The 18,307-nt window shown below is 41.6% G+C and overlaps 3 protein-coding genes across 15 annotated transcripts; 1 reads left to right on the top strand and 2 right to left on the bottom strand.

Moving 5' to 3' along the window:
* Positions 1-341: 341 nt before the first annotated feature.
* mat2al (methionine adenosyltransferase II, alpha-like) lies at positions 342-6,189 on the bottom strand. 3 transcript variants are annotated; one of them, XM_026297241.2, is made up of 10 exons: positions 6,062-6,189; positions 5,327-5,678; positions 4,674-4,751; positions 4,398-4,520; positions 4,208-4,320; positions 3,946-4,089; positions 2,394-2,612; positions 2,107-2,289; positions 999-1,132; positions 342-918 (listed from the first exon to the last, which is right to left on the bottom strand). In XM_026297241.2, exons 2-10 carry the CDS (start codon positions 5,400-5,402, stop codon positions 816-818), a joined length of 1,173 nt encoding a protein of 390 aa, XP_026153026.1. In that variant the 5' UTR covers positions 5,403-5,678; positions 6,062-6,189; the 3' UTR covers positions 342-815. The 3 variants fall into 3 exon arrangements, with proteins under 3 accessions (XP_026153026.1, XP_026153027.1, XP_026153028.1); XM_026297242.2 differs by having other exon boundaries at positions 6,066-6,189; XM_026297243.2 differs by having other exon boundaries at positions 6,082-6,189.
* Positions 6,190-6,871: 682 nt separating this feature from the next.
* LOC113124422 (enolase-phosphatase E1) lies at positions 6,872-18,169 on the top strand. Of its 6 annotated transcripts, none has more exons than XM_026297247.2 (9): positions 6,872-7,012; positions 7,219-7,450; positions 7,722-7,892; positions 15,680-15,781; positions 16,075-16,277; positions 16,543-16,675; positions 16,793-16,916; positions 17,111-17,252; positions 17,373-17,906. In XM_026297247.2, exons 2-8 carry the CDS (start codon positions 7,448-7,450, stop codon positions 17,242-17,244), a joined length of 870 nt encoding a protein of 289 aa, XP_026153032.1. In that variant the 5' UTR covers positions 6,872-7,012; positions 7,219-7,447; the 3' UTR covers positions 17,245-17,252; positions 17,373-17,906. The 6 variants fall into 6 exon arrangements, with proteins under 6 accessions (XP_026153032.1, XP_026153033.1, XP_026153031.1 ...); XM_026297248.2 differs by having other exon boundaries at positions 17,370-17,906; XM_026297246.2 differs by having other exon boundaries at positions 17,111-17,906.
* Positions 8,765-13,454, bottom strand: hnrnpd (heterogeneous nuclear ribonucleoprotein D). 6 transcript variants are annotated; one of them, XR_003295048.1, is made up of 9 exons: positions 13,288-13,454; positions 12,990-13,158; positions 12,218-12,379; positions 11,970-12,101; positions 11,742-11,841; positions 11,219-11,374; positions 10,584-11,122; positions 9,718-9,788; positions 8,765-8,863 (listed from the first exon to the last, which is right to left on the bottom strand). XR_003295048.1 is itself a non-coding variant. In XM_026297244.2 (8 exons), exons 1-7 carry the CDS (start codon positions 13,452-13,454, stop codon positions 11,055-11,057), a joined length of 954 nt encoding a protein of 317 aa, XP_026153029.1. In that variant the 3' UTR covers positions 9,282-10,685; positions 11,029-11,054. The 6 variants fall into 6 exon arrangements, 2 of the variants coding, with proteins under 2 accessions (XP_026153029.1, XP_026153030.1); XR_003295049.1 differs by having other exon boundaries at positions 11,029-11,122; XR_003295047.1 differs by lacking the exon at positions 8,765-8,863 and having other exon boundaries at positions 10,584-10,685; positions 11,029-11,122.
* Positions 18,170-18,307: the final 138 nt, after the last annotated feature.

Raw genomic sequence — 18,307 nt, 5'->3', positions numbered from 1 at the left:
CGTGCGTCTTCCCCGGATTCAGCCAATCACCGTGCGCCGCACCATCAGGCCGCCCCGCCTGCCCGGTTATTATTGGTGTAACCCTCCGCCTTTGTTTATCTTTCATCAAACACACTGCACATGAATGTTTTTCTGCCTGTGTGTTGCAGGTTATTCAGAGAACACCTTCTCCTTGTGTGAAGTTTGTCAGAAAAAACCTGCATCTCACTTTGCAGCTGATTTTACCGTCGATTTGTTTCCCGTCCTGCTGAAAAATGCTGTGCAACCTGTTCCTCCATCCAGTAGCTGCCACAGCCGCCACAGGCTGGGACCATTTAAAGACAGTGGTGGAGAAACTAACATCCTGTTTGAATCTTTTAATGCCACAATGAATCAAGGCATTACAGGTCGAGATTCTGCACTTCAAATGTAAAATTGTGTATTTCTGCAAAGTTTACTCAGACTACACGCTCAAATACTACACGAGGATCCTAGTACACTACTTCACTATATTTCACCTATTTCCCAACTGCAGTGCTATTACTTTGCATCTGATGATGGTGCACACAAAGCCTTGTTTATAGATCAATGAAATACAATTTAAAAATAGGATTTTTATGGATGTTAGAGTAGAAAATTGACAGCACCTCCATCCTGGTTAAGTTCATTCATGAAATGCAAGGACATTATTACAGCCTGAGGTCAGAAATTCAGTAGAAAAAAGATGTTTTGCTGTGTTTTGAGTTTCACAGCTGAATTCAGGTGCATGGATCCTGAGATTGAAATTGGATCTGGAGTGATTTTAAGACAGAACAGGAATGTGTTTGACCCCAGACTCAGAACACCAGAGGTTTTGGTTTCTCCCAGGGGAACTCGTCTCGGCCAAAATGGCCGTAACAGGCAGTGGCTTGGTAGATTGGCCGCTTCAGACCGAGCTCTCTGAAAGAGACACAGTCAATGTTAGTCACTGAGAAAAAGACAGAGCTTCATGTTTGCGGCTGTGAGGAAACTACACGTACTTCACAATGACTCCAGGCCTCAGGTCAAAGTTCTTCTGGATGGTCTGCAGCAGCTCGTCTTCGTCCCTGCAGGAGGTGCCGTAGTGAAACACTGACACGGAGAGTGGGTGGCTCACACCGATAGCATAGGAGATCTGAAACGCAGCGACATGGCATCGGTGCTGTGAGGCGTGAGTGTTCGTGCAGGAGGTAGAAAACAAGCAGGGATGACTGAAAGCTTACGGCAAGGTCAACAAGGACTTACCTTTGTGCCATGAACTGCACAAATCACAAAAAGTGTCATGGGAAAAGTTCAGTGTTTGTAAAAAGAAAAACTTCCTTTCAGCTCAGAGGGCATAATTAGAGACCGAGAGCCCTGGATTTTAACAAGACACTGGTGAGTTTTGCTCAGAAACTCTTGAGGAACAGGTGTGGAGCAGGTTTCATCCAGCTGTATTACTGTGCATTCCTGCAGTGTGAGAGAGACACCTGCTGTAGAAATACTGTAAGGTCCTCTGTGGTTTTTCACTAAAGCAAAATAAGGATTTGATGTCGGCTGTTATTCATAGTCAGCATCAAATCCCTATAATGAGCTACTGTTGAAGACCAGTCAGTAAAACACTGACTCCATTAAATGCATTTCACCTCTTTCAAACAACAGTGACGTGTTGTCACCTTTTAAGTTGATATGCTGAACATATTGGCTGCATAATCACACAGCAGGTGCAAAGAAACACTGTCATTCATGAGCAGCAGTGTCCAGTGTTCCCTCAGTTTGAGCTCTGGGTTTGGTCTCCACCACCTCCTGAGGGAAACCTCTGGCTCTTTAGCTGCTAAATGCTCCACTAAGTTCACCAGCTGGTCTCTGACTGGGTCTGCCTGCCGTTTGCTGCTGAGCAGGTAGAGGACTCTGGATTTTTACAGCTTTTATTTTGAAAAAGCTGCTTCCTGCTGCAGAAAATGAGGCTATGAGTGTGAACAACACAGTGAAGTTGTGGTTCAGACACTAACCAGCTGATAAAAATATTAAACGTTTTGTTATCACACACTTGGGACTTTGTGTTATGTAAAATAATGTGTGACTCAAAAACCGCTTCCGATTCAGAGACAATGCTGTTAATGTCCTCACCTGAACGAGGGCTCTCCTGCACAGTCCGGCTTTGACCAGAGACTTGGCGACCCAGCGGGCCGCGTACGCTCCCGACCGATCCACTTTGGAACAGTCTTTCCCAGAGAAAGCCCCTCCGCCGTGCCCGCCCCATCCTCCATAGGTGTCCACTATGATTTTACGGCCTGTGAGTCCTGCATCACCCTGGAGTCCGGAGAGCATCAATGAACTCATGCATGCCCACACACAACCACACTCATTTCTCTATTTTTTTTTATTGTAGGAAATTTCCCTCTATGGTTTCTAACCTGTGGACCTCCCATGAGGAATTTCCCACTTGGCAGCAGATGGTAGATGGTCTTTTCATCCAGGTACTTGGCAGGAATGATGACCTTCACCACCTTCTCCATCAGGGTGCGTCTGATCTCCTCCAGCGTGATGTCAGGTTTGTGCTGGACTGAGATGACCAAAGTGTGAACCCGTAGTGGCTCCATGGCCCCCATGTTGTCTCTATACTCCACCGTGACCTGCAGAAAACATCAAACTCATCACTAACAGATAGAGAAAATTCTTAAATGGTCTCTTCCCTTAGGGGACAGTTTTAAAGATACACATTTACTGCACATGTTATTGAAAATGCATTTTGAGTGTTTGGATCTCAGATAAAGACATGAATCAGATCAATGGCTGCCACCTGACTCCATTTGTTCTCTTCTGCTCTTAAAGGTGCAATGTGAAAAATGTAAAAGATTTAGCAGCATCTAGTGGTGGATGTGCAGAATGCAACCTCCTTAGGGCCCCCTCACACCCTGACCCAGTGACCTGTTTCAACAGAAATACAGCTGGTGATACCTTAGATGTTCTAATAAAGTCTCCTCTATCAGCACACTGTTACCTACAGCAGGTTAGTGATGCTGTTTACTTCAGCCTTAGTCCAACAAATGAGTTTATTGGGTACAATTTATGATTTTATTAGGCAGAAAATTAGGTTAGATGGATGGAGAGTGTGATGCAACAAAGGCTGTGAACATTGTTGTTCATGCTCTGACACACTTAACAACCTGGAGACCTAGAAAATAGATATGATTTGAAAACCAAAGGAGGAGGAGACGTTCTCAAACCGATGAATCAACCGTCCATTTAAAAAACGGATTCTCCTACATCAGTCTAATGGGCTACAGAAGGTTAAACTGTCTCCTGCTTTAAAAACCATCCTTCCATCATCTCTACCCCCTTATTCCTTAACCAGGGTCCCAGGGATCAGCTGGAGCCTATCCCAGCTCTCTTTGGGTGAAAGGCAGGGGTCCACCCTGGACAGGTCACCAGTCCATCACAGGGCCACATAGAGACAAACAACCTCACACACTCACACTCACTCCTATGGGCAATTTAGAGTCACCAATCAACCTGACATACATGTTTTTGGACTGTGGGAGGAAACCAGAGTACCTGGAGAAAACCCACACAAGCACAGGGAGAACATGCAGACTCCACACAGAAAGGCCCCTGATGGGTTTCAAACCAGGAACCTTCTTGCTGTGACGCTATAGTGCTAACCACTCATCCACCATGCTGCCAGGCTTTAAAATCCATTTACAAAAATTTCTGGGAGAAACTGGTGCTCTCTTTTCCACAACTTCTGATATTTGCATTTTGTTTTTTTACTCTCCAGTGTAGGAGAAGATCAGAGCTCATGTGCAGAAGGTGCAGCTGTGTTATTGTCTGGATGGAAACAATACTCTTACAATGCACAGGACCAAGTACAGGCTGTGATGATGAGATGGAGATAAAGTGTGAAATTTTGTCATAAATTGGGAGAAATATAAAGGGGTAGTGTTAAAGGGTTTTTATTATTTTCACCTGGGATTTGGAGTCTGGCAGTATCCAGGGACACTCTCTGCTGCGTGACAGGTCCTTCATCCTGTAGTTGAGCCTGTGAGCCAGAAGGATGGAGAGCGGCATGCACTCGTCTGTCTCATCGGTGGCGTAACCAAACATCATACCCTGAAGACACAAACAGCCTCATTAAGGCACAGGGATCACGTGTTCTCAAGACTTCAGTTCAAACTAAATCCACGTCAGCTTGGACAGAGATGAGGAGTAAAAAGGTGAAATACTGGACCTGGTCCCCTGCCCCGATGTCCTCCTGGTCCCTGCCTTCAAACACACAGTCTGATATCTCCACACACTGCGGCTCCAGGGCCAGCAGCACATTACACGTCTTATAGTCAAAACCTGCAGGTCACAGGTGAAGCAGACTCAGCAACAGCCTTAAAACCAGCTCCTCAAACATCAAAGCCGCCATGTTTTACCTTTTGAAGAGTGATCATATCCGATTTGCTTCACAGTATTTCGCACCACGGACTGGAGATCCACCGTGGCCTTGGACGTCACTTCTCCAACCAGTAGAATCATCCCGGTCTTCGCCACACATTCTGCACATTCAGAAAGAGAGAACATACTGACCTTTGACCTAAAGGGCCGATACAGTCTTACTGGTTATCAAAACACCTTTGACTGTGATATCTGTCAATATGATAAATCACAGTGACACTGACTGAGAGACTGACTGACGAGAACAAACTCACCACAGGCCACTTTAGAGTCGGGGTCTTGACTCAGATACGCATCAAGTACAGCGTCGCTGATCTGATCACACATTTTATCTGTGAACACAAAGAAAAGAAACTGTGCAGCACGTGTCTTTGTGGTTTATTTAGAAGGAAATTGTCCTTATAGTTTCCCAAAGCTTCTGGTCTGACAACCCAAAGACCTGCAGTGGGATATAAACTAACGGACTGGAAAACACTTGAGACGTCACGTGTGATGCAGGACTAGAGGACTTTGACTTATCTTTCTTAAAAGGTAACTCAATGCAGCTTTGGCACTTTAGTGTTTCAGGTTAAATAAAGGGTTTTTTCCAGCCCTGAGGACTATCGGGGCCACAATCAGAGGAGGGAGATTTTTTTTTAATTCAGAGAATAAAGCTTAAATAAATTTATTCTCCACATTTTGAATTTATTCTCGAGATTTCAGCTTTAGTCTCAAGATTCTGACTTAATTTTCCAAAAGCTAAATAAAAAGATCCTCCTGGCCCCAATGCTCCCTAGTCAACAGGACTAACACAGAGCCCAGTACTAGTAAAATCCTGGCTACGGCCCTGAAACCAGCGCACAGATGGCCGGTCCCAGCATGTCCCACCATGTTCCCAGTCCACATCCCGACGACCGTAGGGGCCTACCGGAGTGTCCTTCTCCCACAGACTCGGATGTGAACAGGAAAGTCTTCCCGTTGCGGGCTGCGCTGCCGGGGTTCATCTTCAGGGGTCTCTCGGTGCAGAAAAACTGGACTGAGCGGGATTGGGATCAGCTCGACTCCAAACGTGGCGGAGCAATAATCTCTGGTGTTCACCGACCCTGATTCCGTGCAGCAATAATTAACCGGGTAGGCAGCACAACTGACTCTGGACCAGCGCAAAAAAAACCCCTGCAAAGTAACGCACTATATCCCAGAACTGATCCCGCTGCCAGTGGACTGTCGGGGTCCGGCTGAGAGGACTGGAGCAGGAAAACTCCTGCAGCCTCAAGATGACGCTGTTGAGGTGAAAACCAAAAAGCATCATTAAAGTTTCCAAACAGAGAAAATTACCCAAAATCTTTACACTGAAATGTGTTGCATCCTTTATTATTTCCTTCACTAATAACTAATAATATTATTAGTAGTAATATTGTCTTTATTTCCTATTTTTATTTGATAACTGCAGTCAGTTAAACTTTACCTTCAGGGTCGTGCACACGTTAATGATAAACAGCCTATTGGCCTACTGATTTCTGCCTTTGCACCTACTTTGCAAAGAAACAAACAGAAAAAAGGGCAGTTCTGTATATTAATCCTGACGTGACTAATCCTGCAACATCTTAAAAACAGTGTAGTTACTGTTATTATATAAGGCTCAGCAGCACATGCTCATGCTCACACACTGCAAACTGTGTTTACTGCTTCTTTAGGGTTTGGCGGTTGACCCACACTCAGCACCTCCCAGTGACTCACACCCAGATCCTATTCATCAGGGAAGTGGATCCTGAGCTCAGACAAGTTTAAACTCTGTAAAATGAATATATGGATTAGTGGTTTTCGTGTGGTTGAATGACACAATGAAATAATAAATTATTCCTCTAACTTTGTTCCTCTTCCTTCCTCCCCACCCTGCGCTCAGGTTCCCCACACTGGACTCACGATGCAAACACACTTTGGATGACAGTGCAGAACAAAAACCTGTTGGTGGCGCTGAAGACAAAAGTCAGAGGATCAGCAAAGGATTCATCCTCTGGGCACCATGACTACATGTAGAACATTTCATGGATAGATAGATAAATAGAAGTATATCTATCTATCTATCTATCTATCTATCTATCTATCTATCTATCTATCTATCTATCTATCTATCTATCTGATAATAATATATATTACAGGGGCCAATCCTCAGCATTCAGAGCTTTACTTTTTATATTTTCAAGTACATTTTTCTGATAACACTAACATACTTTTCCTTAAATACCTTTAAATAATACTAACTTTTTCTTAACTGATAGAATTTCTGTGTTTACTTATTAACTAAATGACCTAAAAACTTCATCCAGCAGTTCTTACTCCTGGTAAGTGTTGACTTACTCTTAAAGCTGTCAGCTGGAGCTCAGTTTGCTCTGACACAGCCGGATGCTGTCAGCGTATTTGCATACAAAAACTGTCACGAGCTGGTTGCCACACTACTGCAACAACAAGCCACACAAAACAGAATGAGGAAATGAAACGAAGCAACTTCGCCCCTTTATTGCTTTGCAAACATCCCTCTGTTGAAAGCTCGGAGCCCTTTGCCCAGACATATCAGTCCAACGCTGGCCTGTATCTGTTGCTGTGACAGCTGATGGTATGTAAGTCACATAGAACTGGGACGAACAGAAAGGTTCTACCTAGAAATGTCTTTTTTGTCTTGAATAGCAACAGGCAGCAGCCTAGTAGGGGAGATATTTGTGTAGTTAGGTGGTGAGTGTGTCACAGAAGAGTTGATTTAAACAAAAGCAGGAAATGAAAGCAACTGATGTTCGTGATCTGACTAGATCTAGTTCTTTGCAGTGATGATGACTTGCTGTGGTTAAGCCAATGAGACTCTGGTTGAGGCAACAGGTAGTTAATGTGTAACAGAAGAGGTGCAACCTTCAGCAGACGTTTGTTCAGCTCTTACTGCCCGAAGCAGCAGCGATCCCTGTGTTTGGTTTCTACACCAGCACTGGAGAACAGAACTGTGGGTTTTTCTATCAGGCTGAGTTGTTCAGCTGGTTGTGACTGAAGGAACAGAGCTGCTATGGTAAGTGTTGTGTCTGTTCATGCTTTTAGTTTGGCTTCAGTCTGTGTTATCTAAGCTCACAGTCAGTCACTCCACAGGTCTGTCTGTGCTGTTTGCTTACCAGGTTTACTTTGTACCTGCAGTTCTAAAGGTTTTCATGTGACAGGCCTCAGTAAACTGGTTCACGCCTGGTAATGGCTCTATCTTTTTACAGGAAGTGAGGTTTGGTGAGTTTTCCTGCTGGATGTTACGTTTCGCTTAAAATACACCAAACTTTCCTTGTTCTTCACAGGCCGACACAAACTCTCAGCCACCGACCACTGGCTCGTCCACCAAACTTGACCATGTGCAAGGTCAGGTCAACGAGGTGAAAGTTATTCTGAAAGACAACATCAACAAAGTGCTGGAGAGGGGGGACCGATTAGACGACCTGATCGGCAAAACCGACGACCTGCAGGCGTCAGTGAGTACCTCACTGTGACGCCGCGGCCTGTTGTTTACCAATTTAACTCATCACATACGGCTTTGAAACATAAGGCTGTAAAAAATGATTCATTTACACATCTGCAGTAGCTGTAGATTTAAAGATGAAACCAGTGGTTTACAACATTTGCTAATTTAAAGACAATGAAAGTGAAATTGACCTTTTCTACTTTTATTTTTCTAACTCCTGAGAAGGATCCTAGTTTGGGAGCCAATAATCTGAACTAGTTAACTGTTGTGGCCTGTGATCTCTCATATTTCAGCTGTTTATGAGTTGATAACACTTCCATAAAAGTTCACTACAATCTTCCTTTTAAACTGTCACTTACATGAGTCAATATTTTACAAAACTGCAAAGAGAAAAGCGAAAAAAAAAAAAAAAAACCAAAACAGAAGCATGCAACTTTCTTCTTACACCAGCCCTCAGATTTATCTGGTGGCCCTTTGGAGGCCCCCGACCCCCAGGTTGGGAACCAATGGACTAAACTAGCTATATAAAGGAGTTAAAGCAGCTCCAACATTAAAATGCAGCTGAAGCTTTGATGCATCAAGATTAACAATCTAATAACGTCAGGTAGAAAAATAAATCAGTCACAGGAGACACTTTACTGTAGAATGAGTAATAATACTTCAGTACTTTTACTTTAGCAGGACTTTGAACGCATACTTTACTTACTGTTACTTAGGAGGGTACACCACTGATTTAGCATCGTCAGACTCAAAACTCAAAAACAAGGAAAAACTGATGCACACACATTTTGTCACATCTTTACAACTGCTATTTGCAATAACTCCCATATGGAGCAGGACTCCTCAGCGGTTTGTGTAGGATCAGTGGTGTCACCCTTCTCCGTAAAAACATCAGACGTCTTCATCAGTTTTATTCGGTTTCTGTTTCTTTTTTTAGGCCGACTCGTTCCAAAGAACATCCACACGTGTCGCCAGGAAATACTGGTGGAAAAACATTAAGATGATGATTCTAATCGGTGGAATTGTGCTGGTCATCGTTATCCTCATCATCCTCTTTGCCACAAAGGTTATTTAAATCCCATTGTTACCAGCTCAGGACTGACAGCGATGATGATGATGGACAAAACTCTACCACAGACAAACGTTTATTGAAAATTAGACCATTTAATTACTCTCCAGTCTTAATTTCAGCTCACACAAAGAGGCGTCTTATATTTCAAGATTGAAATGTACATGTAAATTCAAAGGATATACGATATGACAACACCTACATGCTTATTGATTAGCTGCTGTTAGTCAATGCTGTGAAGTTTTTTTTTGCTGCAACACTTCCTTTAACACTCCACGTCACTAACATGTGACCACTCCCTCAGCATTTCAAAAGGATGACAAATCCAAATACGTTTTCATTCATTTTATTTTGTCGCATTTCTTTATGTCCAATACACTGTGTGTGTGTATATATATATATATATATATATATACACACACACTGTAGGTTTATGAGTGTCAGATTGTGTAATAACATGTATTATATGACTAAGAGAAAAGGCTTAACAATGCAGTTTGCATCCCCTGTATATCCACCACAACGTACGTGTAAATATGTGTGAACTGTTCTGGGTCATGGAATAAATCAAGCATTTCACAAACAGCATTTGAGAACACTAAATACAAATAAGGGAGGAGGAACTGCTAAAACTTTGCAGCAATCTAAATAAACGTGAAACATCAAAATCCAAAACTTTTAAGATACAACAAACACTCTGGTAAAGATAGAGGAAGTGTTCTGTAGGTCATAGTGCTCTTCCTTTATTTTCTTACAATCAGCTAACCTTTGCTGGATACCATCATCTCTCTGGTCAACGCTCCACCAGCACACGGCAGACTTTCACCACTCTGACACCTATGGGAAACAAAGAGAAACTAATCAGCCATAGATGAAAACGCTGTTTAACTATACACAAAAAAGGAATCCCCTGTTTATATGTCCAATGTAAAAAAACAATAAGGAAAAACAAACTGAGAACAATTATTTTAACATTTTACAGTTAATAGTTAGTCCATAAGCTAGAAATCCTGAAGTGTGATAAATTGAAGAAGTCAAAGCCAAAATACTAAATGGAAGAAACCTGATTGGTCAAAAATACACATTAAAGAAAGCACTGCATGCAAATTTCTGGAAATGTAGCGACACTTTAGATTCTTCTCATTTTACAAAAAGTTATAAGAGGAAAATTTGTTACAGCAAAATTAACAAAAGAGGAGTCTTTTCCATCGCTGTCACTAACACAAAACAGAACAATACATGTACACAAAGTAAAGCACTTTATCCCCCAACACAGTAGAGTCCAAATACGAACCAGGTTTTAGCTCATGGACTACTGGTTACAAGAGCTAAATAAAGAAACAAGCATTTTAGATAAAGATTAGGAATGCATATATTAACATATGGAACTGGAAAGTCCAGAGAATGCTGTACATATCCTTTGAAAAGCAAATAGTTATTTTTTCATATTTATAATCATTACTTGTGGGGGAGTAAGGGCCTGTAAAAAATGACAATTACATGTGTATATTTTAAGTTTTACATTAAAAACAGTTGCAAACAAATTAAAAATGGAAAGAAAGATGGCAAAGCTGGACGTGTCCCATACTGTTTAGTTTAGAAATGCTGATACAGGATGTTGTAAGACCATACCAAATGGCAGCATTCGAGAGCGTATGCTTCTCGTACCCGGTCCGCATTGAGCGGGCCCTGAGAGTATCTGGGAGTCAGCTCATGGCCTGCAAGGAAGCTCCGCTGGCAGGTACAAACAAGGTATGTCAGAGTTAGGAGACAACATACTTCCTTTTCTGTTTCCTTGCACATCCTTAACTGTGGCATCCATTTACTGTAGTAGCTGTACTTTACCTGTTAACTTTACAGTTTAAAAAAAAAGAAGGTGCAAAAGAGGCAGCAGAAGGCCGGCTGTTAAATAATCGCCACATGAGTGTAGCCTCTATGTTACCACTACTGTAAAGCACTTGAGGGTGCTGAGAAAAAGAAATTTATAAGAGGAAATTATACATAATGTTACCAAACTCCCAAGTAAATATAGCTATTTTAAGTTTACAGTAAGTGGTGTATTTTAATGTGTACCTACCTCCTTAAAGATGAGGGGGTCCCCCATTAATACGGCTTGTAACTGTTGGTGTGACCACCACGCCGTGGCGACTTGCCATATCCACCAGATTGATCTACAGATGCGTAAAAATCTGGATTTTAGGCCCTTTTATCATTGCAAACGTAGAATAAAATAAATGGAATAGCTGACATCAGAAGGGTTTACTCACTGTTGTAGTCACCATATCCATAATAGTTGTTATAACCAGTGTAATCATAGCCACCGTATCCTCCATACCCCTGATTACCGTAACCATAATTGCCATAATTTCCATATCCTGGATTCCAATAGTTGCCATAACCCTGGTTCCAGTTTTGATTTGGACCTGCAAACACACAGAATTTCAATCTTCAAATCACCACGTGACTCCAGCATCAAACCGGTGTTTGTTTAAAGGTTACATCTTGTCATTTGATAGAAGAAACAACTACAGCCCATTTCAATCACAGAATATTTAACACTGTTCGTCAGAGTTGGGGTTCGACAGTTTTTTAACAATTTAAACAGAAACGATCAAATCCCTCAACAAATCTCATTCAGTTTAGTTTTCATCATCTCAAAGTTCCCGCAGTCATAAATAAGACTTTAGAGTTTAGAGCTATGATGACCTCTGTGGGATTTAGAAGGTCAATAGGAAGCATGGTTTACATTTTTCTTCACTGTGTGAAACCATGAAGGTATTCTCCACTTACCACCACCTCTTCCTCGAGACCTGGATGAGTATCCACCTCGGCCTCCCCAGTACTGCTGCTGCTGGTACTGTTCCTTAGACATCGCCACCTTTACTTCACACTGCAGGAACACAAGTGCAATTGATTTTTTTCATAGTGTTCATGAATGTCTTATAAAAGTCAGCAAAATACATCAACACATCGGTTATCAGAATCTACTCTTATTTTAAAGGAACTAATAGTCTGTACCTTGCTTAGTCCAATATTATGGTATTTTTTCTCCATGATCTTCTTAACTGGCTCCTCCTCTTTGAATGTGATGAAGCAGAAGCCTCTCCTTTTGTTGGTTTTGTTCTCCATGGGAAGTTCAATTGACTCAACCTGTTCACATCGTCAATAGATGTATACAACAGTTGATAGTCTTCATGAAAAGTGCAAACAAACAAATATGATCCTCATGACTAAGAGCTGAACCAGAAATGTTAGAAAAAAAGTACCTCTCCGAAGGCACCGAAGTACTCTCTGACTTTCTCCTCAGGAGTGTCTGGAGAGAGACCGCCAACAAAGATCTTCTTCACAGGCTCCTTGCTCTTCATGGCTTTGGCTTTTTTTGGGTCAATGACCTTCCCATTAAGTTTATGTTCCTTCTGTGAGGCAACCTTCATAACGAAACAATCCACAGACAAAAATGTCAGTTTTTAAATGTTACTTCACTATTTACTACGTGATGATTTTAATTGAGAAAATCTGAGCAATGTGGTTTACAGTTCTGTAAAAAGGTTTTAGGCACATTAAGAGTCTGATCAGTCCTGAATTCATTCTGCAGCAGGACTACAAACCTAAACATAAAACCAGTCATAAAGGGTCAGAAAGATCTAGAACATGTCGACCTGCAACAGGTGGTTTCTGGGCACCCACTGGATCCTGATCTCCTCAACAGGGAGTCCGTCTGGGCTCATATGAGGGGTCAGACACCCTAAGACAGTCTGAATCCACAGAGGAACTTCTCCGCAATGCTGGACCAATCTGTCTGCCAAGAACCTTGAAAAGCTGAAGGGTATGAAGAGAACTAGTCCTGTGTAAAGGCAAAGGGGGTCACAGCAAACACTGGTCTGATTTACTTACTGTTTACTTAAACTTGCATGAATTTAAAAGATAAATAAAAACTCTTCATGGTGTTTCTGAACTCCTCATTCACTGTTAGTGCCTAAAGCCTTCGTGCAGTCCTGCAAACATCATGTCAACAGATCTTCAGGAGCAGCTAAATACCTTCTCAACACTTTCAGGGTCTTTGAAGAGCACAAAGCCAAAACCCCGTGAACGTCCAGTCATGGGGTCCAGTTTTAATGTGCAATCTACAACCTCCCCAAACTTGGAAAAGTAGTCTTTCAGGTCTTTTTTGGTCGTGTCCCAGCTCAGTCCTCCTACAAACATCTTCCTATTGACAGAACAAATACTTCAGGAAACAGGAGCAACTGAAAACTCCGTGTGTTTGTTGTTAAAGCGCGTTAAAACACGCTGGTGGCGCCTTAAAAGAACCAGTTATAATGTAAAAAGCTGAATTTACCCCTCGTCCTCTTCGTTTTTACTGGCGTCGATCCTGGATCCCTCGGCCTCGCCCCCCATCAGGCCACAGTCCCCAGCTACTGACATCGGGTCATCACTGTTTGTCTGTCCGTCCTCTTCCATTCTCATTATGGTCGGGTCATCGCTGAATTCATAGTCGTCCGACATGTTTAGGCTTTTTCAAGATACCACTTTCTAACTAAAGATGCGGCGCCAAACAGCTGGATAACTCAAGCTACGTCACAATCCCCTGTAGGAGCGAAGCTAAAGTTAGCTACGGGCTAGCTACAGTGAGGATAACGTTACCCTATATCGGCAGCTAAAAATACTGCTGCTTATTAGCACAACCTAGCTAATTTATCTAAGTGAATCGGATTCTAACTTTAGTACAGATGTAGATGTTTTAGTGAAGCAGAAGTAGCTTCAGATGCTGCAAACTCAGGCTAATTTTTTTTTAGAGCCGTTGTTTTCCTCGCAGAAGCTCCTTGTTTTTCTTCTTCTGTTGATCTTTGCGGTACATTAGAAACAAATACTTCCTAGTTCTGCCCCCACAGTTGGTTTGTGGAATTACACAAATATATTGAATTAAAACGAAAAGCAGATTCCAGGTGGGTTTTTGGTTCATCGCTAAACAGATCAGAGATAAAAAAAAATAAATTATGCCGGATTTTGTAATGCTGTCTAAAGTCATTCAGAGCAGATGTGACAGTACAATTTGTATAATCTCTGCTAAATTAGTAAATAATCCTGTGAACAGATCGTACATCCAAACCAGAGCAGGACAATAAATGTCTAGATTATCCTTATTTATTACTAGTTATTCATTAATAGTCATAATTAGGTAGGCATTCCATGTGTGTGTGTGCTGTGTACTGTAAAATCCTTGGATTATACTCAGAACGAGTACAAGCACAACGAGAACCTGGGATCAGGTGAAAATAAAGTGGAAGAATATTCTGCAAACTGGCTTTTTCTTTTTACTGTAATTAGTTAGTGTAATATAGAACGGAAGATATTGATGCAGGAAATATAGTTCAAAATGTTTCTAATGTGTCTGTTTGATTGTGATCACATTAATTTACAGATGCAATACAATGGTGCCACTGTGTAAGTTGGCCGCAGTTTTTTGCTTATAATTATTTAGGTTTTGGGAACTTTAAATACGCCGAATTAGTTATTAACAGGTCATTGTTGCTGTCTATTGTTGAATATACAGACAGCCATCGCTAAATTACTTTGATACTAAGAATATCGTTAAAATCGGATATTTCTCAATCAAGTTCTGCAGTGAGGCTACTCCCGCAGCAGAAAAAGTCGTGGTAATTATGAGGTAATAAGACCCAACTACGAGTTGTTTTGTTTTGTTTTCTGAGTAATGGTCAGAGGGTTTTTTATAGTGTGTTTTGCTTCTGTTTTAGCTGCTGTCTCGGTGGATTATGATGGAAAAGTCGAACACAACCATGACTGCCTCCCACCGAGCAGGAGGCTGAACAGACTCGCAGGGCCGTCCATGCTTTCAGCTCTCGGTCTCTCCGTGTTTGGTTAGGTGATGGCAGGGATAACTAGCTGGTAACTACCAACTCAGCAGGTTGGACGCTTGTTAACACCGAGTTAACCTTTGCGTATCTTCTCCATCTGTCCAGGTGAGCTGGCGAGGAGTAGCGCTAACAGCTGCTAATTAAGCTAACGTTAGCTAACTAGCTGCGGGCTCCTAAAAATGGCCACTGTTTCGATCCCCGCGTGTACCAGTGCGCTTTTACTGGATATTGAAGGCACCACCACTCCGATCACATTTGTAAAGGTGAGTTATAATAGACACAATTGTTCTTTTCGACATTAAATTGTTACAAGTTTAATAAAAACTGATAGCTAATTATGTAGCGCCATGCTAACAGGCTGTCACCGGCTAATCCTGCAAACGGTGTCCGATTGTTGTGGCTCTTTAGCTCAGTTTATCGATGCTGTTAGTTTTTGTTTGTTTATTTCTCTGCTCATGTTCGTCACTACCCCCTTTCTATTTGTTTTACATGAACGGATCATTTAAAATGTAATTGAATGTCACATTATTTACAGTAGAAACAGACCTTTGAATAATGCCGCGTTCACGTCACGTCTCAGTTATCGTAATTATGAGTTTCGCGTTGATGTAAACCTTAAATCGCTTATTCTGTATGGACATGGATAAATGAACTGTCCAAATGATACTGCTCTCAGGTTGACATGAGTCTGAACACTCTTCTTTGAAACGGAATTAAAATTGAAAAGAAACATGGGAATTTTAAGGATCTTGGGAGAAATGCACTGATATGCAAAAGTAATGCAACCAAGACAAAATGTACTATTAATAAATGAGACTAATTGAATTTTTCTGGTTTTTCACTTGTCTTTTTCAGGATATTTTATTTCCATACATCAGGGAACATCTGGAGGATTATCTGTCCTCTCACTGGGAAGAAGACGAATGCAAACAAGATGTTCATCTCCTGAAAAAACAGGTATGGGAATGAGGAGTGTGACTGAGCACTAGTAGAAGCCAATTTAAATTCCACTTTCAGGTAAGGCAGCTTATAATGTCTGTAATATCAGCACATTATGGATGTAAGAACTTTATATTAGAGCAGTAATAGTGATGTTTTATTTAAATCTGAAGAGATGCAGAGCAAGTCCTGGACTTGGCAGGACTTTGCAGATTGTTCCATAAAAACAAACTTAAATCGTCTTATTTGTTCAAATATTAAGCCTTGAAACAATGCCTGCTCTAATGCTCCCTGATCAAACACTGACACAGATTGAAGAGGACATGAAACAGAACCGGGCGTGTCGCGTCCACACCGTGGACCAGACGGTTCACACGGACGAGGAGAAGGCCATTAAGGAGGTGGTGGATAATGTGCTGTGGCAGATGGCAGCAGACAGAAAGTCAACAGCACTCAAACAGCTCCAAGGTCACATGTGGAGGGCGGCATACACTTCTGGGAGAATCAAAGGCGAGTAAGTAAAGTGATGATTTTATTTATTTATTTATTTATTTTTGTATTATTTGGTTTTAAAAACAAGATTTAAATGATTTACTTGAATAGTTGCCAGTTATTTTACTGTGGATCCACTAATTGACTGATTTACTGTTTCAGCTCTATTTTAGTTGTAAAACATGCTCAAATGTAATATTTGAATTTCTGGGATGATGAATATTTAGTAGATTGCTAAACATAATTAAACTGAGTGTGTTCTCTGATGTTGGTCTTGCTGCGAACAGGATCTACCAGGATGTAACTCCATCCATTAAAATCTGGAGAGCAAAGGGCCTGAAAGTCTACATTTACTCTTCTGGAAGCATCGAGGCACAGAAACTTCTTTTTGGATATTCTGATGAAGGAGACGTTTTAGATGTAAGTAGATTCATCGCTCTGACCATTGACCCTCAGCGTTTCAGTACAAACACACTAACATGCTGGTTCCTTATAGACCCTGTGTCTAATGAGGTGGTGTGTTCCTTCTCTTTCCAGTTATTTGACGGTCACTTTGACACCACTATAGGAGCTAAAATAGATGCAAAAAGCTACGAGAGAATTGCAGAGAGGATCGGCTGTCAACCGGAGGAAATCACATTCTTGACAGATGTCACTCGAGGTGAGTTTGCTCAGTGATATTTTTATCACAGTCCTACGCATCAGAAAAACAGCATGTGTCCCTGCTCATTTGTTTTCAGTCTCAGCATGTAAAAAGATAGATGCATTTGACCGAACAGTAAAGCTGTAGTAATGTGAAATTAGCCTGTATTAACCCATGGACATGCATACTGAAGCATGATTTTGTTCTTGCAGAGGCTAAAGCAGCTGAAGAAGCCGGGGTGAACGTGGTGGTGGTGGTCAGGCCTGGAAACATGGAGCTCACAGATGAGGAGCGAGCCCATTATAACCTCATTACATCCTTTAGCCAACTTGAACTGACGGGATGAGCTTAACGGTGTGGAGGAAGACATAGAGAACTTCTCTGCCTTCAGTCTCCTAATGACCTTTTCCTTCTCTTGTTTGCCCATCATATTTTTAGCAACTCTGATATTTTGTGTTTGGTCCACGTTAGCAGATCCACAGGTGTAGGAGATGCTGCTGGGACTGCAGCTAGCCACCTGTCGGGCTAACGAAGTCCCAGCCTCTAAGAGTGTCATCGGAACATCGCTGTCTTTGGACCATCTGACTGGGAAGAGACCAGAAAAGCTGTAGATAAAAGGTGCTGCACATGACCTGTGAGGTTACCTTACCTTTTTACCTGTCCTGAACCTCTTCAATATTAATCAGAGCTTTCAACTATGTGAAAGTGTGTGTGTGTATGTGTGTGTGAGTGGGAGTTGTATTTATCACTATTTTCCACTTGTTTCCTCTACATGTGCAAATGTGTTGCAGCTGTGTGAAGTTTGATTAAAGTGTCATGTTTAGGAAGTAGAACTATGGTGGTCTCAGCAGAAAAGTCTCATTTGAGACTTGGTTCAGGTGTCTTAATTATTCCACTCACAGGTGAATGGTGTCTATTTAAATGTGCCATCCTTGTTGTTCAGCTGTATCGTGGGTCTTGGAAAGTCACTTAAAAAATGCCAAATAAATATTTATGTGTGAAATACAATTGGTATAATTCAGGAAAGTGAATTCCAATAAAAAGCCAAACAGTCAAGTTCAGCTGTGACTAAAAACACTGAAAGGTTCCCTGTGTAGGAAAACTTTAGCTAAATCTAAAGCTGAACAGTGACATGGTCATTAGATTTTAAAGGTGCTGCCACTTGCATTTTTTTAACCTTTGGACAGATCAGTCTTTTTGCTGTGCTAAGCTAAGTGACTACCAGCGAGAGCTTCTGTAATTAGCCTTAAAATAAAACTGCAGCAAACGAAGCTAGTTCTTTGCAGTCTTTATGCTAAGCTAAGCTAACTGAGCGATTTTTCTAATTCTCAGCAAAAATGTGAAGAAGCTTATTTGCCAACATGTCAAACGATTCCTTTCCAAACTGTGTAAAATAGCTGCTACGTTTT

Source organism: Mastacembelus armatus, chromosome 12 (genome assembly GCF_900324485.2).
Source record: "Mastacembelus armatus chromosome 12, fMasArm1.2, whole genome shotgun sequence".
Lineage (NCBI taxonomy): Eukaryota > Metazoa > Chordata > Actinopteri > Synbranchiformes > Mastacembelidae > Mastacembelus > Mastacembelus armatus.
This window is presented reverse-complemented; position numbering and strand designations above follow the sequence as displayed.

What these genes read in the sequence shown, in the direction of transcription:
- LOC113124422 (XM_026297249.2), top strand. An exon ending in CCGACGACCTGCAGGCGTCA is followed by an intron (nt 7,893 to 15,679) that starts GTGAGTACCTCA and finishes TGTCTTTTTCAG; the next exon opens with GATATTTTATTTCCATACAT. An exon ending in TCTGGGAGAATCAAAGGCGA is followed by an intron (nt 16,278 to 16,542) that starts GTAAGTAAAGTG and finishes TGCTGCGAACAG; the next exon opens with GATCTACCAGGATGTAACTC.
- mat2al (XM_026297241.2), bottom strand. Translation starts at nt 5,402, where the DNA reads ATGAACCCCGGCAGCGCAGCCCGCAACGGGAAGACTTTCCTGTTCACA. An exon ending in CGACTCTAAAGTGGCCTGTG is followed by an intron (nt 4,521 to 4,673) that starts GTGAGTTTGTTC and finishes CTGAATGTGCAG; the next exon opens with AATGTGTGGCGAAGACCGGG. An exon ending in ACATCGGGGCAGGGGACCAG is followed by an intron (nt 4,090 to 4,207) that starts GTCCAGTATTTC and finishes TTGTGTCTTCAG; the next exon opens with GGTATGATGTTTGGTTACGC.
- hnrnpd (XM_026297244.2), bottom strand. Translation starts at nt 13,454, where the DNA reads ATGTCGGACGACTATGAATTCAGCGATGACCCGACCATAATGAGAATG. An exon ending in ACTTCGGTGCCTTCGGAGAG is followed by an intron (nt 12,102 to 12,217) that starts GTACTTTTTTTC and finishes CGATGTGAACAG; the next exon opens with GTTGAGTCAATTGAACTTCC. An exon ending in ATAATATTGGACTAAGCAAG is followed by an intron (nt 11,842 to 11,969) that starts GTACAGACTATT and finishes GTGTTCCTGCAG; the next exon opens with TGTGAAGTAAAGGTGGCGAT.